This window comes from Pagrus pagrus, assembly GCF_965226575.1.
Source record: "Pagrus pagrus genome assembly, chromosome: 7".
Lineage (NCBI taxonomy): Eukaryota > Metazoa > Chordata > Actinopteri > Spariformes > Sparidae > Pagrus > Pagrus pagrus.
The window spans coordinates 1,551,501-1,577,211 of NC_140191.1; the positions used below are offsets into that span (position 1 = coordinate 1,551,501).

Below are 25,711 nucleotides of genomic sequence, written 5' to 3' on the forward strand. Positions count from 1 at the left end.
GCATATGAAACATACAAAGAGCTCATAAAACATGTTGTTAATTAATTAATTAAATCATCATTTGGTAAAAAAAAAAAAGTTTGAACCTGCCACAGCGACATGCAGCTGTCATGGCAACAACCAGCCGTTGTGTCGTTGTATTTTTTTTATTTCCTTGTTTTATGTTGAAAGTTCACGCTCCTCGTGTCGTGTTTTGCCTCACACTTCCTGTCAGTCCCACCTTTTCTTCGTGATGGCCCTGATTTGTTTCACCTGTCTCAGATTATCCTCCCGCGCTCCAGACAACATCAGAGGTCAGCGCTTCCTGGTTGAAACTTCCAGCTTCAGACTTTAATGTGTTGCAGGTGCAAGACGCCAAAAGTGAAGGAAAACCTTTGCTGACCGTAACAAAGTGACGCCTCCTCGCATGTTAACGACTCAGAGGAGGAAAAACAACGCGAGGTAACAGACGCCATTTTATATTTTACTGTGTTTTATATTTTGTCGGTGTTGCTGGTGTCACACTGTGGTCAGATGATTTTACTCCCCCACCATCGTTTTACTCAGAAAAGAAACCAACAGTCTGACGACGGACGCTTCGACTATAAACTGCCGGAGGCGATGACTCTGAGCAGCAGCGGGGCCGGCAGCAGAGTCACAGCAGTCATATTTAACTGTGAACATGGACAGAGTGAGGTCGCGTAAAGAGTACTTTGGTCGGAGGATGACGCGGTGTAAGCTACGTGGCTATGGAAGTAAACAGAGGCTGGATGTAAACAAACCAAAATGGAGAGAGGTCGCCAGGAATTACTTCGATAGGGGAAGTTGTAATTGTTCCTGCACGTCAGCTGGCATCAGCCGTGTTCGTGCTGTCTGGAGACGACGAAGACAGGAAATGATTATAATGCAGACAGGAAACAGCTGATCAGTCACGTGAGCTGAACGCTCACTTCATTAGATGTTTCCATCAAACATTTTACGCATTAACTGATTCACAAAAGACAAAAAACACCTCAAGCGAGCGAACAAACTTTTTTTGCTTAGTCAAGGACGTTTTTTTGTCAAATTTTGCCGTTTCCATATAATTTCTAATGTATATTCTTCAAAATGCTTCATGGAAACATGACTAATGAAGCTGAGTGTGTCCAGTTCACCTGTACCTGTACACACCCTCATCAACACAGCCCTGTGTGTGTGTGTGTGTGTGTGTGTGTTGATGCAGTGCTGTTATGGTCTAAACACGTTGTAATGTTTTCACCTAAATGATACTAAATATAACAGAACGATGAAAACACGTGTTTAATCCAGTTATCATTGTATAAAAGATTGTACACCGACCCCATAAAGCAATAATAATTATCAATCAATAAATCAATAAACAGCCATAAGACGTAAAAACTATCAAACAGTAAACCAATAAAAGGAAGCTGAGTATTTACAGCAGGACACGTTTAATATCCGCTGAAGCTTCTCTTCACCCAAAAATCAAGTCTCCCCCGAAGACGAGGACAAAATGTCCTCACACACACACACACACACACACACACACACACACACACACATACTCCTGGAGGCAGGCGTGTGTGTGTGTGTGTGTGTGTGTGCAGCGTGTTGTAAACATTAACACGTTTTCTGGACTCATACAAACAGCAGCAGGATCATATCCAGTCTGAGCCGTGATTGGCTGTTTCCTCATACCTTCCTGCGACCTGATTGGCTGCTTGAGGAGCTGTAGTAGTGAAAATGTGTGTGCTGCATGTGCCTCGGCCATGCTCCACCACACACACACACACACACACACACACACATTACCCACAGCTCCCTACATGGTCCTCACTATATTTCTGTCCACATGTTGTCGAGGCAAAAACACACAATGTTGTTGTTGTGTGTCTCATCAGTTGTTGTAGTAACAGCACTGCAGTAGTTGCAGTAGTTGTAGTAACAGTACTGCAGTAGTTGTAGTAACAGTGCTGCAGTAGTTGCAGTTAGTTGTAGTAGTTGTAGTAACAGTACTGCAGTAGTTGCAGTTAGTTGTAGTAGTTGTAGTAACAGTACTGCAGTAGTTGTAGTAGTTGCAGTAGTTGTAGTAACAGTGCTGCAGTAGTTACAGTAGTTGTAGCAGTTGTAGTAACAGTACTGCAGTAGTTGCAGTAGTGTTGGTACAGAGTGTACCAAGTGTGTGTGTGAGACTCAGCAGTACCGCCTGCTGCCACATGAGGGCAGCATCGCTACATGAAATAAAAAGTGCAAATCTGCTGCTCAGCACAACAACACTGCTGTGTGTGTGTGTGTGTGTGTGTGTGTGTGTGTGTGTGTGTTACACTCAAACTGGCAGTAATAGAATGTAACTAAGTACATTTACTCAAGCACAATTGTGAGGTACGTGTACTTTACTTGAGTATTTCCATGTTCTGTTACTTTATACTTCCACTCCACTGCATTTGTTTAATAACTTTAGTTACTAGTTACTTTACAGATTACATCCTGCATCAGGGCCTAAACTAATAAATTTTTTGATCGGCGGTTCACATTTAATATCAGATACTTTGAAACTTTTACTCCAGTACTATTTGTACGAGTAATTAAAGTATGACTTTAAGTACTTTTTACAGCACTGAAACAAATCTGTGAACTACAGAATCAGAATATTTATTAAATATTCATATTTTCTACTCGAGCACTTGAGATTTTTTAATTTGAAATATTAAAAGTTGAATCAAAGATACTCAGTGTTTCTATCCTGTGCTCTGCTGATGAGAACCTTTGTTGTTTATCTGTTGATGTATAGTTATAATATAATATAATCCTCCTGATGTTCGAGAGGTTTGGTTCTGAAGGCAGAAGTGAAAGTCCTGTAGAAATCTGAAGATCTGAAGGATAAATGAGGACGTTTATGAAAAACGTCTGACGGTCTTTGAAGCTGGTTCAGGGTCGGTGAAAACCTCCTGAGCTGCCGTTTATTTCACCTCCACTTCTCTTTGATTCACGTTCCTCAGCAGGCTGCGAGGTCGTTACGTCTCCTCTCCATCAGGAGATCTGAATGCTCTCCTTGATACGTTTCATAACCATCTTTCACATTCACTCGACTGTAAATCTGATGGAGCTGTAAAACATCTTCACGTGTTCTCCAGCGAACGTCTGAGGAGGAACATTCATAAAGTAACACACAAGACATGCAGAATGTTTGGATTTGATGGAGTGATGCATTAAAACTCAAATCACAGAGCGTCAACACTGACACTGACTGCAGCAGGTTTAAAGGAACAGTTCACCAAAAATACAAACCCAGTCATCGTCTCCTCCTGATGATATAAAGTCAGGCTCAGCCATCATCTCCTCCTGATGATATAAAGTCAGGCTCAGCCATCGTCTCCTCCTGATGATAAAGTCAGGCTCAGTCATCGTCTCCTCCTGATGATATAAAGTCAGGCTCAGCCATCGTCTCCTCCTGATGATAAAGTCAGGCTCAGTCATCGTCTCCTCCTGATGATATAAAGTCAGGCTCAGCCATCGTCTCCTCCTGATGATATAAAGTCAGGCTCAGCCATCGTCTCCTCCTGATGATATAAAGTCAGGCTCAGCCATCATCTCCTCCTGATGATATAAAGTCAGGCTCAGTCATCATCTCCTCCTGATGATATAAAGTCAGGCTCAGCCATCATCTCCTCCTGATGATATAAAGTCAGGTGAAGTCTCGTAGTCCACAAACATTTCTGGAGCTTCACAGTAAAACAGAGTTGCAGCGTTCTGCTGAACAGCTGAAGCAGGTTCATCAAGTGCCTCGTCTCCGCCCACAGCTGCAGCTGTTTGAGCACAGTCAACTGATTTTATCATTTACATCAAATTTATGAGAGAAGGCAGCATTTTATTGACAAATATATACAAGCACAGTAATCAGTAGCTAATATAAGCTACTTTGTCACTTTAGTAAAAAGTCACCAGACTCCCTTAAGAAATTGCTCAGTTTAGTGAGTTGTGTTGTAAGGAGCAGCTTTATTAACTTTAATCAAAGCAGTCTCTGACAAATTCTTAAATATTTGGGCCGTCTGGTAAATTCGGCAAATCTTCTACATGAACTTTTTTCTTTCTTTGTGTAAAAAACATCTGTTGTGTCTGTTTGTCTCGGTGATGGAGACGTGAGATCTGATCACACGTCGTCACTCAGGTGTAAATCCAGTCAGGCAGCGCTGCAATTTTAGGCTTCATGATCAAGTTTTCATATCTTGTGGACACTTCAGTCCATGTTCTGTCTCTCTGTACTCAGTCTTTTCATTATCAATTGATGGTTTTCATAAATGCCTCGCTCCAGGGTGCTGCGGCCCCCTCGGTCCCCCTCCTTCCCACGGCCATGCAGCCAGGACGAGCTCCTGCACCGTCTGTGTTCAGCCGCTAACACAAAGTGATTGTCTGTCCTGTCTTCTTCATGTTCTACATCTCAACCCTCCTCCTCCTCCTCCTCCTCCTCCTTCTGTCTCTTCTGACTGGATTTTTTCTCGCTGAGCGCTTTAAAAAAAACATTGGATTCACTTGTTTTAAAGCAGCAGCCGGGCTCGTCCATCGTGTTGCATCAGCTTCAAAAGCTGCGTTTCAACAAGGCCGAGTCGCTCGCTCACTCGGCTGTGTAACCATCGCCGGGTCGGCCGTGTGATAGGGCTGATGGGTAATGAGGAGGTGAATCATGGGGCGTGGTGTGACAGCAGAGGGACACACACACACACACTAACACACTTAATAAACACACACACCTTTGTGCATCCTCTGATCTCCCTTCAAGTGAAAACACTCAGTTATTTACATACACATGCACACGTTGTAAAATATAATATGCACACAGGGACACAAGATGGAGGCTCCTTGTTTTCAGGTTTTACAGCAAAAAAAAAGCAAACTTTAAAAAATTTAGGGTGATTTTCAGTTGGATGGTGCGTTCACAGGCGCTCGGCTGCCGAAGACAACAAGAGACGAGAAAGTGACGAGAAAAAAACTCATTAAAAAGATAAAATGAAAGTCGACCTGACTGTTCAAACCAAACCTGCTTCACTTAGAGAATGTTTTAGACATTTGAAAACATTAAATGAATAAATCGGATGAATGAAACCTCAGGGACACTGGAAGGTGATGAAGCTGTCGAACATCTGACAAGCAGGAGTTCGGATCAGAGGCCGGTTTGAAACGTTTGTGATATTAAAGAACGTGTGGATTTGAATGTTTGACGCTCAAATCGAAGCTCCTTCTTTATTTCGGCGCCTTTTCATGGTTGTGATTGTTACCAGCCTGCAAACCTTTGAGCCCGATTTAAGACGTAGAAACACACCGAGACAGTCGGCGATGAGGACGGACGCCCTCCCTCTCCGTCCCCCTGGGGGCGCTCATCAGTCCCTCCAGGACTTCACAGACTTTTTCTGTGATTGTTGCCTGAAACGTCTGATTTTGCAGCAGCTTTTCTAAAAAGTTGCAGTGTGAGTTGTGATGTTTTTAGGATTTAGGGACACACACAGGTTTGTGTTAGAAATTATAAAGAAAACCATCAAATACAGTTTATTTTGATGTAGATGAATCAGACTGAGAGAAACAAAACCAAATGTAAAACACACACACACACACACATATGTCACATCAGGCCTCTGAGCTACACGCATGATCGCTTACCAGTGTGTGTGTGTGTGTGTGTGTGTGTGTGTGTGTGTGTGGTGGTGTCACATCGGTGTGTGTCTGTGTGAGTCGCTCGCTGGCCGTCTGTCTCTTCTCATCGCACAGATTCGATGTTTCTGCTCTCAGAATCACTTCAGTGTGTGTGTGTGTGTGTGTGTGTGTGTGTTCACGTGTTGATACCCTCCATGTGTTTGTGTGGCAGTGTGTCACCCTGAGATATCTAGTTTTTTGTGTGTTTTTTTGTCTGAAATAACTGAAGTCTTGTCCGACGCTGTGATCTGAGGCAGAATAACGACGGTTGGACCGTTTACGTCCACTGATGTGCGACAGCCGACTGAAACACTGAGCAGGACCTTTGTCTCACAGCTGCAGCTCTGATCTCATTTGTGTTCAGGAGGTGACGGTGGACACACCTGGATAGATGTCCTGCAGGTGAGACAGTGAGAGACAGACAGACAGACAAACCTGCTGACTTCAGTTCTCTCTGTGTGTCTGCAGAGGGCGCTGTAGCACCTGCCTCGTCCTCCTGCATCCTGACACTCAACACGGCGTCTGTTTGTGATTACAGCAGCTAGAGGTCAGAGTGTGTGTGTGTGTGTGTGTGTGTGTGTGTGTGTGTGTGTGTGTGTGTGTGTGTGAGAGACAGACAGGTGTGTGTACAGACTGATCAGAGGTCAGCTGTGTGTCTGCACAGCTGCGTCACACTTGAGATATTTTGAAGACGTTGGGTTTGATCGAGAGTAAACCTTCATGCAGCTGATTGTTTAACTGTAAACTTTTCAGAAAGTCGTCGGTGGCCACGTCTCGTTCAGTCTTTAAGATGTTTGGTTTCTGATCTAACGCCGTTTTTCCAACACGTCTGTCGGCCCGGTTCTGCTCGGTTTGGCGGGGATTTTGTTTCCATCACAGCTGGGCTGCCTGCTTGAAGGTGTGTCTTAAACTAAGGACGCTGTTGTCTCGATCCCCGCCGTACAGTCGAAGAATCGCTAACAAAGTGGCTTATTCAGCTACAAACACGTTTCATTTCCTGTAACGTCTTCACAATAAAAGCCCCCCGTTATCAAGTCGTGTAAAAGCTTTTATTATGAAGCAGCGTTACAGGAAATGTTGTGTCTTCTGCAGCAGTGACTAAACACGACTCCTGAACCAGCTGAAGGTGAACACATGAAGCAGCAAAGCTCAGCAGATGTTTGAAAGAACAAGCAGGACGAGAGGTTTCCTGCGCTGACGTGAGAGTGGAGACGATGTCTGACTGTCGGCGGCGGCCGTGAGACGTCTCCGCAGCCCGCTCGGAGGCGGGTCGGGCCCGGCACGGCTCAAGTCGTCGCAGGAAAACTGGTGATGGAAAAGCAAATTGTCGCGGCTCGGTTGGACTCGGCGCCGCCAAAAGACAGAGCACGTTTAAAGTTGCTGCTGAGGTGACTGTTGGTAGTTTAGCTTCTGACTGATGGTTGCGTTGGAATAAAACCTCCTTCATCAGTCGCTGAGGTTCAGTGGTGGCGTCGCACTGTTGATGGAGCTCCAGTGAAATATATAAAAACCCTGCTGATGAGTTTAAAGAGGTTTATCATTGAACTAAAATAAGATAAAGTAACTTTCTCTTTCTACCGACACTCGGAGTCTGAGGCGGCTGCTTGTTATTTCAGTAAAAGCTCTTTGTATTATATAACTGCAGCAGAGACACAGGGACACAATTTCCCCGCAGGGATCATTAAAGTTTCATCTAATCTTGAGTCATCGTGGCAGCAGCAGAGGATTCAGATAAAAATACAATAAATGGGAAAATGAAGATTTTAGCAGCACTGTGCAATATGTTCCCCTCACTTTCCAAAAATCCTATTTTCATCTCATCACTTTTATCGTTTCAGCGTCCGTCTTAACGTCAGTGTTGCTGAATGATGTTTCCTGTGAGTGGGTTTTGACTCTGAGGTCGGGAGAAAGGAGGAATACCTGCAGACACTCCAGCGTTGTCTTCAGGTACAAACGATGACTAAATTAATTCACATTTTCAGTTTAAATTGTACACAATGAAACATGAGTCGCTCTCTGTGTCGCTCATCCTTCAGGTGAGGTCACAGCACGATTATTATTGAACGCACCTTTTTAATATTTTCACCTTAAAGTGACGACGAGGAACGTTTAAGTGTTTATGAAACCGTCTCCGAGCTTTGAATTTCGTTTCTATTTGCTACAGAGGCTGAGAAAACATCAGAAACTATGTAACTTAAAGAAGTTATTAACAACTACTACCCCCAAGATGGAGATACACTGTTCACTTTTAGGAACTGTATTCAAATCTAAATGAAATTAAAAAAACTTGTTAAGGACACAGTGTTTCAATGGGCCACATGCCAAGGCTCGTTTAATGACCAATAGCTGGGATAGATAACTCTAAAAGGTCAAATATGACATTTCTAAAATGATATGGGTCAAAATCTTGATCAAAGATGTGAAGCCAGTGATTTATACAATTGCATTCAATGTTCAGACCTTAAAGCTCTGACTCAGCTGCTGGGACTTCACTTGTAAAATAGATTATAAAAATGACCCTCTGTACATTTTTTACATCTGCAGCAATGTCAGTTCAAAATGTGATCAACTGATGCGTGTCCCTGAATACATGTTTTGTAGTAAGAGCTAACAGAGAGGACACTTTTTCTATCTTGCTCGGTGTTGACGTAACTGTCTGTGTCTTCCTGTTTCCGTCAGTGTGACGAGCTGAAATCCATGCAGGATGCAATCATTGTATCCTGTGTCCTGTTTAATCATTGTTGGGATCATGTAACTACACTGGCTGAATGAGATACGCCTCTTGTTTTTACATTTTACATCTGTTCATACATTTTTATATGTAAATATTAGCATCTCAGCTCAATAGCTTCTCAATAGCTTTAAACACAGTATCTCTGGTTTAAATATCCCACATTTTTATTTTGAAAACAGGAAGTCGGTACACGCTGTAGCCGTCTTCTCCGTGTGTTTACTGTAAAGTCTGTAATACGGGTGCACTTGAAATGTTGGAGTGGCTGCGAATGTCGAATATCCAACTTAAAACTAACTTCACTGAAGTCTTGTCATGATGTATTTTCCAGCCGGCCCAAGACGGTTTTTTAAAGAGTTTTGGCTGAAGAAGTCGCCCCACAAAGGAAGACTCTTTCAGTTTATCACAAATATTAGCATTAAATCATCATTGAGTAAATATACTTACACTTCACCACTGGGTCAGAGCCTGATACTGTGTTTGTGTGTTTGTTTTCAGAATGAGGGAGAGAGACAACGTGACAAAGGGACAGGAAGAGAGGGACAACAGGTAAAACACATAATACATGTGTATTCTGTTAAAACGTATGTGTCTGTATAATCGACCTGTTGTTTTGTGTGTTGTCTTCTCATTTCAGAGGGCCCCATGCCTGCCTTTGCCTTGGGCCCCAAATTTCTTAAATCCGCCACTGCATATTGTATGCATGTGCTGAACAGGCTTTGTGTGTGTGTGTGTGTGTGTGTGTGTGTGTGTGTGTGTGTCAGTTGAAGTGAGAAGGAGGAAGACGACGCTGTAAATCCTCGTCTGCTGCTGCTTTAGCATCTCAGCCTGCTCCCCTCTCCCTGAGATTAGACTACACAGGGGATACATGTGTGTTTATATGTGTGTGTGTGTGTGTGTGTGTGTGTGTGTGTGTGTGAGGAAGTCACTTATAAGCCCTGGTGTGTGTCAGTGTGTGTTTGTGTGTCATGATATGTGTACTTTACTGTGTGAGTTAAAAAAACAGCTTTAAGCTTCCTGCATATGTGTGTGTGTGATAATAATAATCCCTTTTTGTGTGCGTGTATATAAACATGTGTGTGTGTGTGTGTGTGTGTGTGTGTGTGTGTGTGTGTGTGTGTGTGTGTGTTATAAGAAGGCTTCCCTCTCTTACAGGGACATTTTTTAAGGATAGAAATCCTGCATATCACATTAACCCTCGACTGTGTGTGAATAGATGCCCATTTACATTTTCACATGTGTGTGATGAAGGCATTTTATAAGAGTGTGTGTCTGTGTGTGTGTGTGTGTGTGCGTGTGTGTGTGTGTGTGTGTGTGTGTGTGTGTGTGTGTGTGTGTGTGTGTGTGTGGTTGGTAAACACGTCCCTTTCCTCGGTGGGAATCTGAGCTGGAAAATCCTGATGCTCCGACAGAAATCCAGGTTTATAATGACGCGAGGCGGCAGACACACCGCCGACCGGAATAATCAGATCAGGAGGAAGAGGAAGAGGAAGAGGAAGAGGGTGAAATGAACGTTGAACTTGTCATATCCAAACCCAGAAGTACACATCATCACACACTTCATCATAAAATGTCGTTTGTGTTTTCTGTCGTATTTGTTAGTTGAATTCAACAATTCTTCTTGAAACCAGATCGTCTTCATGGTGGAAGCAAAGAAGTACAAATACTTCATTACTGTCCTTCAGTACATGTCTCAGGTATCTGTACTGTACCTGAGTGTCTCTGAGACTTTCCCTCTCCACATCTGAACACAAACATCTGAACTTTCTCCTCCTCACAGCTTCAAACTGCCTCGTTACTTTAGTTTGATGCATTCAAGGTGAATTATGGATTATTGTTATCTACAATTAGTAAAACCTGTCACAGAGGAACCAGAAGAGAGAGACACGAGGAGACACTGGGAGACACGAGGAGACATGAGGAGACACAAGGAGACAAGAGGAGACACGAGGAGACACTGGGAGACACGAGGAGACACGGGGAGACACTGGGAGACACGAGGAGAAACAAGGAGACACGGGGAGACATGAGGAGACACAAGGAGACAAGAGGAGATACAAGGAGACACGAGGAGACACAAGGAGACACGAGGAGACACAAGGAGACAAGAGGAGACACAAGGAGACACGAGGAGACACGAAGAGACACAAGGAGACAAGAGGAGACACAAGGAGACACGAGGAGACACGAAGAGACAAAAAAACCCACAGGAGGAACTGAGAAGCAAGACGCGACACATGAGGGCACAATTTCAAAATAAAACAGGAAACGAGAACATAAGAAACTGGGATCCTAACATTTCCACTGGGTGAACGCGGTATCGAAGGTAAATGATTGAAGCAAAAATAAATTCTTCTGACGGAGTATTTCCCTCGGGCCAAGTCATCTTTATCTACAATTAGTGGAACCCGTCACAGAGCAGCCGTCAACACTGAACAAACATCAGCAGATGCAAAGTGTCCGGCAGCATCTTCAGTTCAAACAGCTTCCAGCCGTCATCCTGTCGACTGAAGCTTTGTCTCCTGGAAACATTCAAATTCTTAACGTATGTCAACAGCTCCATGTAGATACATGTTGAACCAGGTGAAACATGACACGTAGCGTAGCAGGATGTTCGTCCTGGTCACGACAGCGTATTTGTTTTAGTCCTGTAATTTGTCAGGAGAAATGTTTCAGTGGATTTAAACCAACATTAACTTCGATAAAGAAACTCATTATGTTCTCTCCCTCTGTAATATTCATGGAGATGCAGGTTCAGTCAGTATTTGACTGCAGCAGCAGCTTTTACCTCAGTACTCTGAGTCACATCGGTTGCACACTAAAAACATCTATTCCCTTGGTTTTTTATTTAACCTTTATTTATCCAGGAAGGATCCATTGGGATTTACAATCTCTTTTCCAAGGATGTCCCGGTCAGGAAGCATTTACAAAGCAAACAATCAAAACAAGCGAGAAGAAAATACATAGCAAGAGCAAGGTAGCAAAGAGACAGTGATAATTTACACAATAAAAGAAAAGAGACCCCGACAGTGCAATGCAAGCTGAAAGCTCAGAGTCACAGCTGCAACTGGTGATTAATAGTTCAGAGAGAAATTGTTTAAAACCAGAAAGAGGGATGAAAGCTGAGCCTGTTATGTACCTCAAGGCAGCATGATACATGGGATCCAGTTTGGATAGGGTGGACGGGCAGGCAAACCTATAGAGGGCATCGCCAAAGTCGAGCTGTGGTGACTAGACGCTTACGGGCAACAACAGAAAAGCACGATTTGGATCTGAATAAGAAGCTCACTGAGAATTTGTGCTTTTTTGTTAAGTAGCAGATGTGATGTTTGAAACGTAGGTTTCCATGCGTGCTCTGTCGCTCAAGGTGGCTTCTTTGTGCGATTGCTTACGAGACAGAACGATCAGATGTTGGACGTGAGTTTTGAAATAAGAGCGGCCTGACGTAGCAGCGTGCACGCAGCGCTTTAACACACCGACATGGAGGACTCGGCTACTGAGAAGAACGGCGGCTCGTCAGGAATATTTCAGGTTTACAGAGGGAGAACACGGCCAGCTGAGGGATTTGAATGAGACTTCATGTCGTCTTTGCCGTTAGACAATCGTCTATCGTGATATAAAATGTGAATATCGCCCACTAGAGGAATGATTATCAGTATTTTCTGATTAACAGTATCGTGATTATTCTGCCAGATCGCAGATAAAATAAATTAAAATGTGCAACTTTGTCTCTCAACGTCCCGCCCACGACACCGTCTGATTGGTTACACGCCACAGTTAATATTATGAATCAATGAATGTAGTGGAGAGGAAGTATAAAGTATATCGTTTTTCGGTCTCCTTCATTTCTAATAATCGGTATCGACCCAGAAAAAGCCCCATCGGTCCATCCCCATCAGCCACACCTGGTACTTCTGCTCTGAATGACTCACCTGGTCTGAATGAAGGACAAAAATAATGATCAAAAGATTAAAATCTCCTTTTAGACCTTTTATGACCCGTCGTATAAAATGAGTGAGCAAACCTTCAAAGCAAACACATGTTGTCAGTGAGATCCTCCCTCGGTCAACAGTTTGTCCCCTGGAGGTGATTTGCATGTTTGTCACATCACGAGGTCTGTTTGTCTTCGCCGGCGGCGGGACAGGCGTCTCCATGTCTGCATGTGAAGGGAGATGCATAAATACCTGGACCCAGATATGCTCTCAGTACCAGACAGAAGAAGAAGAAGAAGAAGAAGAAGCAAACATGGTCCAACTGAGAGTCATCGTCCTCGGCTGTGAGTATCGTCTCTGCTTCAGTCCAACTTCTGTGTGTCTCCTGTAAAAAGGAGTTGCAGTCCGGTCGGTCATTAATGTCACAACGTAGATGTTTCATGCAACACGTGAACAGGAGTTGTGGACAAACAGCTGGAAAGAAAGATGTGACGACAAATTTAGAAACAAAACTGTGTTTGATATGCTGACGATGTTCGCTTTTATCCTCACGATCGATCAGACACTCAGAGCGTCAGAGGTTTATCAGAGTCTCTGACACTCGTTTCTAACCCAAAAGTGTTAAAATATTACTTTGCTAAAAGTAAAAGCTGTGTACTAATAGTACTCGAGTAAAAGTCTTAAAATATGTGGAACTTACTTCAGAATCAAAAGTCTTTTTTGTTCGTGAAAAATGTTTTAAGTAACAAAAATACAAGTAAAAGTAAATTTAAAAAAAAAATTTTTTTAAAAGGAGCAATGTGTAGTTTTAGAGAAGAAATGAATACTCAGAATTTTAATATTTACAATATTAATGAGGCAACTTTCTCCATCAGTGAATAAACAAGCTGCTCTCAGAGGAAAATACGGTCCCAGAACACTGTTTGGAGCTAGAGAGGTGGCAGGGTCCGCCACATATAAACAAAGTAAAGCAGTATAAATTGTGTTGTTCTTTAAGGTCAGTTTGTTTCAGCCAATGAGGATCTTTCTCTGCTCATTAACATTTCTTCAACAAAACTACAGACTGCTCCTTTAATGCTTTAATGACTGATAAAATGAACCAGTTAAGTTTCAGATTTAAATGTAGCGGAGTGGAAGTTTTAAAGTAGCAAAAAAAATACTCTAGTCAAGTACAAGTACCTCACAATTGTTGTCATGTGAAGTACTGAGCGTCAGATGTCATTTGATTGTCGGTCGGTGAGTCGCAACAGTCGACAGTGTGAAGGTGATGAAGGTGATAAAGGTGGTGAAGGTGGTGAAGGTGATGAAGGTGATAAAGGTGGTGAAGGTGATGAAGGTGATGAAGGTGATGAAGGTGGTGAAGGTGGTGAAGGTGATGAAGGTGATGAAGGTGGTGAAGGTGATGAAGGTGATGAAGCTTGACGTGACTCAGACGAGCTGGTGTTGTGTTGCAGTGCTGGCTGCAGTTTGGTGCTTCGCCGGAGCCGCTGGTGAGTTTTTCTTCTGCTCTCCGCTGCAGCTCGTCTACATTATTTACTGTCTCGCTGGTTTTACAGCACGTTTATTTTAATGATTCATTTATGACTGTGAATAAAAACCCACTGCTGCTGTCGATGTTGTCTTCAGTTTAATTAATGTTCTGTTCTAATAAATGTATCTACATGAGGTTCAGTGTGGCGAGGGCCGAGCGAGTTAGCATGCTATATGATATATACATGCATATATGAGATGATGATGATGATGATGATGTCACAGCTTGCAGTCTGACCTGTGTGTGTTTTCACAGAGGGAGGGTCCATCACAGCCTGTGTCAATGACGAAGTTAAGATGTCCTGTGGTAAGAAGTCCTGTAATATAATGAAACCAAATGACAGTTTCTCTTGTTTATTGTTAGTTTTGGTATCAAGTCGTATTTTTTGATGATTATTCTGGATGTTTGCTTTGTTTAGATTAGAGTTTGACAGCATTTTATTTTGCTAGTTATTTTTTCAGTAGATTTATTTCCTTCTTTAGCACGTTCACGTTTGTCTTGTTAGTATTTTTTTTGTTGTATTCAGGGATTAGGGTAACGCTGTAGGCAGCCGAGGTTATGTAGGCAGAAGGACAGGTGTAGGACCATGATGCACCTGGGTGGGCCTGTGTTTGTCACCAAAGCAGGAGAGGCTGCAGATTTTCTCTGTTCTTTATTTTTCTTGCTTGTTTTTGGAAAATAAATCAGGAAAACCAAAAGAACGGACATTGAACTTCTTCTGCCTGCGTTCATTACGAGCCCGTGCTGCAGCTGTGGCTCTTTAAAGTTTGATTTAGATTATCTGACGAACAGCCATGACACTCAGCCTCAGTTTCTGTGAGGCGGTTTGGTACCAGCAGGTGGCGCTCAAATAAAGCAACAAAGTAATACAACTTGTGACGAAATGAAATGACGTCTTTATCCTGTGACTCTTCACACTCCTCTCTCCTCCAGCTGGTGACAAGAAGATAAACGTGTTACATATAGGGTTCGATGTCGGGACCACGTGTTCGAAGGGAAGAACCGTCCCGAGCGGCTTCCAACGCCCCTGCATCAAAGCCAAATATGAGGAGGCCATGAGGGAGCAGTAAGAAAAACATCCTCATCTTTGTGCTTTAAATTATTTCTGTCCACATGAGGGCAACAATAACAGGAAGAATAAAGAGAGTGACACCAGAACTACGGCAGACAGTCAGATGAGCGGTCCACCTCTGGTTCTGATCACATCTCCTCTCTGTCTGTTCCAGCTGTCACAATGAGAAGTCCTGTGAGTTCACCCTCAGGCAGGAGCTGATCCAAATGTTTGCTTGTAAAAACAAGAAGATAAATCTGCAAACTCTGATATTTCTGAAGCTGGACGTGATCTACGGCTGTGTCTAATGGACCCGACTGTACGTGCACACACACACACACACACACACTTTACTCTTAGTATCCGATCCGTACCGCTGATCCGTTCTGTGAAGCTAGAGAGGTGGCAGGGTCCGCCACATATAAACAAAGTAAAACAGTATAAATTGTGTTTCCTTCCTACAAATTAAACATAGAATAGCGCCCCCTGGTGGCAAAGACCAAAACTTTCATTTCACGCAGCACATTTTTTAAAAAACCTTTGAAACATCTTCACATAACAAACAGGCCTCATCGTTGTTGAACACAGCTGATAATAATCGTCAGCAGCTCTTTAACTTTAAAGTAAATGAACTTTGTCTTTGAGGGGTCCGATCAATAACGTCCAATTTTTAAAGATCGATAAAAGATTTTCAAGTCATTTTTCAACTTTGGCTGCTTGAATCATTTTTGTCAACGTCACAGCACGAATCATGGATGTGTTTTTGTTTCATGTCGTATTCATGTCGTCGTGTTTCTCTGCAGGTGGAGACGAGTCAGCTGAGGCCGTCTAAAACTTTATTGTTCACGGCTGTGGACAGAAGGTTTGAAGACACGTCAGACTGATCAGAGGTCGGATCAGATCCTCGTGCTCAGTTTGAAGGCGCGTATTGAAACGATTAAAACATGTTCGAACTGACGGATCTGAAATGAATAAAATCAAAGTTTTCCTCCGACAGCATTTACTTTGTGTTTTCTTTTATCTGTCAATCTGCAGCTTCAGTCTTCAGGTGTGCTTTTATTTTTTACAAACGTCTGAGTGAATACTCGATTCTGATTGGCTGGAGGGTGTCAATTAACTTTGAGCAGTCCTTAGGACGATTGTAATATTAAATTATTACCCCATCATAATTAATGTAATATTTTATAACGCTCTCTGTCTTGACTTGTTTGTGTATCTGCATGAACTGGTCCTGCCTGAGCTCAGCGCTGCTTGCTAGCAGATAGGAGCACCGCGGTCGAGCTCGCTAAAAGAAAATCTGGTTTCCACAAAAGAAAAAGACGCGAGAGAAAAGAAAGGACGACGGTGTGTACCCAGTTTTTCTCTAAGAAAGGTGGGTGTCGTCTGTGAATGGTTGAAATGAACATGTTAGCTCGATGTCGACAGTGAAATAAGCTACATTTCACTCCCTTGTAACACATTTAATCAGTGCAGGTCAGCGTTTAGCAAGCTAATCACACTAAATCAGTTGTCCCCGCCCCTCCTGCACCTCAACAACAGGTGCGTCAGCGGCCCTGTCTCCTCACGACCCCTCCCCCAACCCATTAACTTTAACCAAAGTAAATCTTTTTCAATGAAATACTGTAATTAATTTTCCATATAATGATGATTACATGACGTAGTTGGATGCTGGACAGTTTGAAGCATTGAGTGACTCAGTCTGTATTAAAGTTACAGCCGATAATAAAATAACACCTTCGAGTCAGAGGCTTTAACGCCCTTTAGCTAATTTATTGTTGAGCGTTTTAGGCTTGCATCATATACTGTATTCCACTGTATGCAGACAAAGAAGAGTTCTGTAAAGGTTTGAATGGGTCGACTGGGTCCTGGACATGTGTTACCGGCAGCTGTGCAGGGCTGCGGTGATGGGCCCCAATGTGATATTGTTTCATGGGGCCCGAAGTCCCTGGCGGCGCCCCCGACTCTTCCCCAGTGGTTTGTGTGTCTAACCTAACAGAGCACACCTGGATCGTCACCTCTGTTTGGACTTGCTACTCAAATGTCAGATGGCTTTGTTGAGAATAAAATCAATTTGAAGAAGTAGCTTTTGAGAAGTTGATCGGTTCTGAACAACAGAGAGAGTCCTCTGAGTTTCAAACCGGATCCACTTGGTGGAAACAGCTGCTGTGGAGTCAGAGTCGCTCATGGAGGATCGGTGGAGGTTTGACAAACAGTGGGGCGATGTGGGCTGGAGGGTGGAGGGTGGAGGGTGGAGGAGGAGGGGGAGGCGGCGGATGAGGCAGAGCTTGTAGAATAAAAAGCGCGGCGACGGTTTCTGACAGAGATCTGACAGCTGCTGCAGGTTCACATCAACCATCTGCAGAGCCGCACTTCTGCCGAGTCTGCACACCTCCCGTCACTTCAAGTCAGCTTTTTACCCACAGATCCCAAAAGTTCAGGACGGGTGTGTGTGTGTGTGTGTGTGTGTGTGTGTGAGAGAGAGAGAGAGCTGGTGTGTGCACATTTGCAAAGTGATGGTACAGGAGTGTGTGTGTGTGTGTGTGTGTGTGTGTGTGTGTGTGTGTGTGTGTGTGAGAGAGTGTACACATGAGAGTTAAAGACAGATTGAGAGCTTGTGTGTGTGTTGAGGTATTACTTTATGCAGTCTCAAGAGTGTGTGTGTGTGTGTGTGTGTGTGTGTGTGTCTGCAAGAGATTGAGAAAGAAATCGAGAGTGTGTGTGTGTGTGTGTGTGTGTGTGTGTGTGTGTGTGTGTGTGTGAGCTGTCGTCCAGGATTTACCCTCACTGAGAGTTAATCTGAGTGTCGGCAGGATTCTCTAAAGGTTACAGAGACACAGAGAGGAGTGTGTTGGAAACACTGCTGACCTCATTTTCACCACACACACACACACACACACACACACACACACACACACACACACACACACACCTTCACTTGTCTTTAATACTGTGTCTGACGGTCTGTGTGTGTGTGTGTGTGTGTGTGTGTGTGTGTGTGTGTGTGTGTGTGTGTGTGTGTTTGTAAGCTGCATCAGAGAAAAGGATAAAATAAAACTTCATTCGCTCACTGAACTGTTTCCTTTGTTTTCATTTTGATTATTAATAATAAATAATTGATTAATTGATTGACTGATTCATCAAATAATCAGATATCTAATATGTGATGGAGCGTAACCACGACTCTCAGAGTGTCTGAGTGTTCGGTCCGTCCAGCCGGCACGGACTCCACGAGTCAGTGTATCATGTTGTCCCAGCAGGAGCTCCACAAAGCTTCGTGTGATGTCACAGAGTGCATCGCAGCCTCCGAGTGTAATCAGGGTCCGTGTCCGGCTGTGGACGTGCGTCTTGTCTCTATGACAACAGCCGCCGCTGTATGATGGCGAGGATCCTCTGTGTTTACCATCTGTTTGTTAGCAGCAGAAGTTGCGTTGAAGATCTGAGTACTTCCTCCATCACTGGAGATCACGTCTTTAATTCAGTTTCTGTCGTGGTTTGACTTTTCAGTTTTGTTATTTCCTGTTTTATTTTGAAGTTCTGTCCTCATGTGTCATGTTTTGCTTTTAATTTCCTCCCTTTGTCTGTTTTCCTCGTCTTGGCCTCTCGCTGTCAGCTCGTCTCTCCTGTCTTGTCTCAGTCCCGCTCGGTCTCGTGTCCTTCGCTCCTAAACGTTCTTTGGTTTGTACTTTATGTAGTTGTCAGTGTTTTGCCGCCGGCCTTTTGGTTCTTGCGTTATGTTTTTTTCAGCTTATCATTAAAGCTGATTTTTGTTTCAACCCACCTTCATTTTTGTGTCTTGTGTTTGGGCCCTTTTTTTGTTTAAACCTCAGCCTCCTGAAGTTTTTATTAGTTTTATCAACTTACTAACTGTAAGTCAGACATTTCACTCACTGAATTGAGGCTGATTACCTGTCAGCCACGTACAAACATGCATAAACTCTCAGTGAGACTTGACAAGAAGCTTAATTTAGTGTTTCTGCAGGTTTAAATCTGGGAAATCCCTCCTGGTCTGTTAATGAGTCTGTAATAAGTTAGTTTAACCGCAGCTGAACAAACAGACTGTGTGTGTGTGTGTGTGTGTGTGTGTGTGTGTGTGTGTGTGTGTGTGTGTGTTACTGAACGACGACCTTCAGGTGAGGATTCATTTGCAAACTGAAGAGCGGCTCTGAATGAACCCGAGCGGGTCGACACCCTTCATGCGTCCGTTGCTTTGAAGGGAAGCCAAATGGCTCGGCTCCACCGCGCTGATCTCATCCACTCTCCAGACCCTGAATATTAAAACACATAATGCATGCAGTTTCCCCTCTCTTGCAATTTTTTCCTCGTAGTTCTTTGTCGTGTACCGGTGCTTAACGTGCTGATTTAGATGTGGGGTGTCAGCCAAGCTGCCCTCAGGCAGTTTTACCCTCTGCGACCCAGTTTATGGAGGCTCCTGCTTCCCCCCGTCGGCCCGATGCCGAGCCGACCGCGGAGCAGTCAGGTGGCTTTGTGTGCTGGACTGGGCCCCCAAACGATCCTCCTCCAAAGAGCTTTCCGTCGGTTAAAGGGAAGACGAGTCTGAACTGGGAGTTCATCACCAGGACTGTCTGTGACATCATCTCATGTCGTCACAAAGGAGTCAGATTACTGATTATTGTCAAACCCCGACCTCCGAGAGGGAAGAAAACCAGCGTGTGGGGGAAACACACAGTAATGTTTTACTTTTAGCAGAAACACAACGTCTTTATAAAAGTATTTTCAGGTAATATAGTTACAGTTACTAAAAACGGTAACGTGTTAACAACACACAGAACAGCAACTCGTTTAATCTCATTAAGGATGAAGATGTTTTAACTTTTGTCAAAAAGGTCCAACTGAAGTAGAGATATGTTGAAATGTTACTTTGGTTACTTTTCTGACTTCCTGTTGAGTTTTCTGACTTGTCGGCCACCGTAGCACAGAATGTATAACTCTCAAATGATAGTAACTGGTAGTGTGTGATACATTTTGGAGCTAACTTGCCCAACAACAACTGACATGAAGCTAAATCCAGCTGTTGTTCAGGGAGATGAGGTTCAGACAGTCTGCAGAGCCGAACAAATGAGACTGATGTCATTCAGGAAACAACCAGCTCCTTTTTTATTTTGAACATCAGTGTCGCTGCTGCTTTGAACCGACGGCCCGATCTCACTGCCAACGCATGAAATCCAGCAGCCTGCTCGGCGGCTTCACGTCTGAGGTCTGACGCTGTGTTCACCTCCAGGGTCACTTCTTGAAGAGCCCGTCAAGTTCAGCAGTCACCGCGATCAGCGACCTGTTTGTGAGCCGAGTCGAGAGGGATTCGTTTTGAGGTTTTGATGTCAGTATGTTAACACGAGAGACGTACTTGAGTTACGTCATCTTCTTCAGACCCTGCTGCCGTTTGTTTCACCAGAGTCAAAGCAAAAGACGTGGAGGAGGGACTGAAGACCTCCTCAAACATTATACTGTATCGTATATTATTGTATTAAAATCCATGAAAATATGAATAAATATATATTCTTATTCTTGAAAAGTAAGTTTCTCATGACAGAGAGACGTTTGGTGAAAAGACAAAAAGAATTGAAACAGTTTCTTTTGGGAGGAGATGATCTGCTGAAGTCGTCTGTCAGGGCTCCGACTGTACTGTACGACAGTGTGTGTGTGTGTGTGTGTGTGTGTGTGTGTGTGTGTGTGTGTGTGTGACAGACGTGCTGGCATCGGGGGATTTCAGGGTTTTTGGGCTGAAGTGTGGGGGACGGGTGCTGATGTGTTCAGGGACCCCTGGGTGTCGGCGTCACCCGGTCTTGTCTGCTGCGTTCAGGCCTGCTGCAGAGATGAAAGACTGAGCGCCGATAAAACAGACTGGCTGAGTGTCGGCACACACACACACACACACACACACACACACACACACACACACACACACACACTCCTACGTTTGTCAGGAGCCTCTCTGACATAAAACACTCCCTCACCCTGTAACCCGGTTCTGATTCTAACTTTTAACCCAAACACAAGTCTTAACCTGAGTCACATGACGTGTTTTTAGTTACAGTTACTAAAACCGGTGATGTGTTGATACCACACAGAACCATCGGGTCGCTGGACGAAGTGTGTGTAACGATGTAAATGGTCAAACTAAAGTAAAAGTACAGATATCATGTTAAAATGTTACATCGGTAAAAGTGAAAGTCACCCATATGAATAGTACTCGAGTAAAAGCATCTGATATTAAATGTACTAAAGTATTAAAAGTAAATTATACATTTATTTACATGTATTTATAAACTGAATTAGGAGACGACTCATTAACGTCGCGGCCGATTGTCACATCCAATGTTCAGCATTTTTCTGTCTATCGTCGCTTTTATTTTATTTCTAATAAAACATTAATTTAAAATGACTCTGCTGCAGCATGTAATCTGCAGAGGAACTAGTAAGTTATCAAATAAATATACAATATTTAGTAAAGTAACAGAAAATGGAAATACTCATGTAAAGTACACATAACTCAAAATTTGGCGCCCAACCTCCTTTCTTGTTGGGCGGCGGCCTCTAGTGGCTGTTGTAATTATTACGGCAGCAAAGCAGGAAGTCAAGCGAAGTACAAAGAGCGACACGTCTGCACGGGGAGGAGGTCGGGCTGGGTGGTGGTCGGGTCGAACGCGTCAGGACAGAATAAGCGTTCACAAACGTTTTAACAACACAGACCTGACAGAAACTATGATCCTTCTGACGCACCGGCAGGTTTGTCCCTGCGCACCACACACCGGGGATCCCTCAGTCGCCATGAAACCAAATTTTATGTTTCTGTCGTGTGTTTGTTTGAGTTCTGCTTGTTTTCTGCTGAGTGTCTCCATTATCCTCCTTATTTTCAGCCCCTGTTTAAAACACTGATATGTAATAAAAAGGTAGAAATAGATAACACAGCTCCACCACTTGCAGAGGTAGATTAGCTGTTGTGTTCAGCACAGTCACACTGTCATATTTCCGAGTTAGTGATTTCCTGTTATCGGCTGATTTCACAGCTGTTCTCTGCCGTCACTCTGTGAAACCAGCTAGTTTTATATTTGTGAGCACCGCTGCCTCCCGGGGACGGTGACAGGACTCGTCTGGTTTAATCCGGGTGTTTTACTGACTGTTAGTCATCATTTACTCACTCACAGCTAATTCTCCTCTGAACGCTGACAGCCTCGGTTGTGAGATGATTGTGTGTGTGTGCGTCTCGTGTCACGAACACGAAGGTGGAGCGACTCGTGGAATAAAAAGTGCTGCTCCTCGTAAACCTTTTTAAAAATGTCAGGCACAGACGCAGGCTCACGGCTGAACTACATCTGTGCACATGCAGATAATGTGTTAATGTATGTATTTATGTTTGTGTATGCATCCAGAGCAGCCTGTGTGTGTGTGTGTGTGTGTGTGTGTTCTCGGTGCCGGCGGCCATGTGTGGGCGGTTTTTTAGCCCTCGTGGCCTGGATAAACGTTCGCAGTCCAGTGCGTCACCGTGACAACAGGTATTGGGGTATAATTTAAGCGTGAAGCTTAATGGAGCTCGAGTAACGAGGCCCAGAGCTGGTGTCCCGCCTGTCTCTCCCATCACGTCAGCCGGGCCGGTGGCCGACACCTACAGCGTCTTCATAATGTGGAAGAAAAAACGCCTCTGCTCTTCCACCTGGCTGCCTCCGAACAATAGGGCACATTTTAACTCATGCACATTATGGCAACAACACCAGAGAGGGGTGATTTTTAATGCGATTATGCTTGTATGATGGCGGTGAAGCAGTAAAGTCGCTATAATCCGCGTCAAAAACGTCCGAGTGGATTTGTTGGTTTTCGTGTAAAAGAGGAAAAAAAAAACCCAGCAGACGAAACAATCTGTGCAAAGTAGAGTGCAGCGCTTAATTTAGCGAGTACAAGTGTTAGATTTATGAGAAAGGCTGGATGGAAACAAGGATTTTAAGGTAAATCAAGCGTGAATACTCAGAAGAATCAAGCTGATGAAGCAGAGCAGCAGCAGTCGAGGACCGCTGGAGGCTGAGCCTGGTTTCATTTTGTTAACACAGAACCAGAACCTACTGAAGAAACACCGATGACCCGGCGAGCTGACTGGAGTAAAAGCAAAATATCCGACCCAATCACCAGGATACATGTTCGCTAAGAACGTTTCTGCAGAACCACAGATAAGATAAAACTGGACGTGTCTTCACGTTGCCAATGGTCAGGGTTAGAAAAACGCCACAACACGGGTGGAGACGGCCCAACGACGTGAAAGAGACGTCTGGAAACATCCCCATGTGTCCACCGGATGTGTAACGTGAACGTGATGTGCCACGTTTGGTACAAATGTCAACCTCAAACGTCTCTAAGGAGCTAAAAGAGGCTCAAAAGCATTGTAGAGCTGCAGCGGTTGTTTCATTGTCTCATAAAAATATTGGCTCATGCAGCTTTAAAGGAACAAGTTTCCAGGAGCCCCGAGATCCTAAACTGATTTATTTACATAATGTGAAATCTTTACTGTAGCTGCTAAGCTAACAGTGTTAGCATGTGTTTAGACCGCACGGCGACGGTGTGAATGTCTCCTCAAATCAGTTTTGGGATCTCGAGGCTGGAAACTTGGATTTCTGCAGACGAGCTTTGTGGAGACGTTTCATTTATTTATTTTTGGTTGTTTTTTGCGTCTCCAGCTCCAGAAATGTTTTGCGGACTGTGAAACTTCACCCGACTCTCCGTCAGCATGGAGGTGATTTTTGGGTGAACTGCTCCATCATGAAACAGGTGATTTCTTCTTGTCGCCTCTCTGCAGCGTCTGGACTGAGACCAGCTCTGAAACCACTGATGTCCTTGGAAAATAAAGTTCCTCTGATGAACTCTTCCCTCGTGTTAAACTCTGCTCTCCGCTCAGTTTCTGCTGCCGAGCGTTTTTCCTTTTCTTTTTCTAAATCATTGAATTGAGCCGTTTGAGAGGCGTCTCGTTCGTCCATCGTGTTGCATCATCTTCAAAGCTGCGTTCAACAAGGCGCATCTGGTTCTACGTATTACAGCATATTAGGACATGTGGTGCGTTCGCTGGCGTAAGCTGCTGTAAGCTACGGCGGGATCTCATATTTATGGACGAATGTGTGTAAATTACTGAACAAGAAGCGTCTGGATTAAACACTTCACTTCCTGTCTGTTCAGAGAGCGTTGATCAGATGGGATCATCACAAGGAGGAGGAGGAGGAGGAGGAGGAGAGGAGGAGGAGAGGAGGAGGAAGAGAGGAGGAGAGGAGGAGGAGGAGGAGAGGAGGAGGAGAGGAGGAGAGGAGAGGAGGAGAGGAGGAGAGGAGGAGAGGAGGAGGAGAGGAGGAGGAAGAGAGGAGGAGAGGAGGAGGAGGAGGAGAGGAGGAGGAGAGGAGGAGGAAGAGAGGAGGAGAGGAGGAGAGGAGGAGGAGGAGGAGGAGAGGAGGAGGGGAGGAGGAGGAGGAAAGAGTAAATAAGGGAAGAAAGTGAGGGAGGATGAGAAGAAAGAGGAAACAAGAAGATAGGAGGGAAGCAAAGAAAATGAGAAGAGGAGGAGGAGTGGATGAAGAACAGAGGGAGGAGGCGAGGAGGAGGAGAGGATGAAGAACAGAGGGAGGAGGCGAGGAGGAGGAGAGGATGAAGAACAGAGGGAGGAGACGAGGAGGAGAGGATGAAGAACTGAGGGAGGAGACGAGGAGGAGAGGATGAAGAACTGAGGGAGGAGACGAGGAGGAGGAGAGGATGAAGAACTGAGGGAGGAGGAGAGGGAGACTCGTAAATATTCGATCGCATGACGACGTCTGAAATCAATTATTGTCATGTGAGTGTTTCTGAGGAGGAACATCGTTCACTGACCTGATGACACAAATACGACTTTATAACAACCTGTGGACAGGAGGAGGAGGAGGAGGAGAGGAGGAGGAGGAGGAGGAGGAGGAGGTGGAGGAGGTAACAGGAAGAAGAAGAGGAGGAGGAGGAGGAGGTAACAGGAAGAAGAAGAGGAGGAGGAGGAGGAGAGGAGGAACAGTCAGCACCACGTGAGGCGAGCAGAGAGAAACGATCAGAGTCACAGTTCAGATTGAAAATGTGTTCAGACTGGGTCGGATCATATCGATCTGTTTACATGAGACATTGTTCTGATTATTGGAGGAACATGTAGACGCAGCTAGTGTCTCGATGGTCCTTCCTTCCTCTTTCTCTCTCTCACTGAGGAGCACAACAGTCCAGCAGACTTGTAGTTGTGAGTCTTCAAGGAAAATGTGCAGCGTCTCTCCGTCATGACTGAAACACAACTTCAGTAACGTATCTGAGGAGGAAGCAGTTCCTCTCCACATGACTCTGAACTGAAATATAAGAAAACTGATGAAAAGTGACAATTTCTCTTAAAGCCCTCGTATGTTGCTGATGTTGTCCCAATATAACGGCCCCTCAGTCACACACACTGTATTTGCAGAACATAAACCATAAAATCACATCTTCATGTTGTGTCATTGTGCGGCGCAGCGAGCGCTTTAATCCCTTTACGACGTGTAATTGAAGTCCCTGTTTTAACAGCCGTGGATTGAGGACATCAAACACATTTACAGGAAAACTCACAACAACCAATTTCCACTAAACTCAAAAACATAATTGTGCGATCGCTCTTATTGTCCGCGGGCGAACGAGGTGCTTTTAAATAAAACCTCTTAATGCCCACCCACCCCTCTGTAACAGCAGCACTGCAAAACACTCCACGCACAGCGGAGAGGAAACAGGAGCATTAATCCTTCGCTGGTCTGTCGGGAGTTATCGACGAACAAGTGTTT

The 25,711-nt window shown here is 44.3% G+C and overlaps 1 protein-coding gene and 1 long non-coding RNA gene across 2 annotated transcripts; both read left to right on the forward strand.

The window, feature by feature from the left end:
* Nucleotides 1-276: 276 nt before the first annotated feature.
* LOC311259567 lies at nt 277-9,483 on the forward strand. The gene is made up of 4 exons (XR_014622916.1): nt 277-441; nt 7,503-7,611; nt 8,894-8,944; nt 9,033-9,483. It is a non-coding gene; the product is annotated as an uncharacterized lncRNA (long non-coding RNA).
* Nucleotides 9,484-12,580: 3,097 nt separating this feature from the next.
* On the forward strand, nt 12,581-15,903 carry LOC311259563 (uncharacterized protein). Its single transcript, XM_084356798.1, has 6 exons — nt 12,581-12,671; nt 13,782-13,817; nt 14,114-14,164; nt 14,792-14,924; nt 15,085-15,228; nt 15,713-15,903. The coding sequence occupies exons 1-5, from the start codon at nt 12,641-12,643 to the stop codon at nt 15,215-15,217; spliced, it is 384 nt and encodes a 127-aa protein (XP_084212924.1). The 5' UTR covers nt 12,581-12,640; the 3' UTR covers nt 15,218-15,228; nt 15,713-15,903.
* Nucleotides 15,904-25,711: the final 9,808 nt, after the last annotated feature.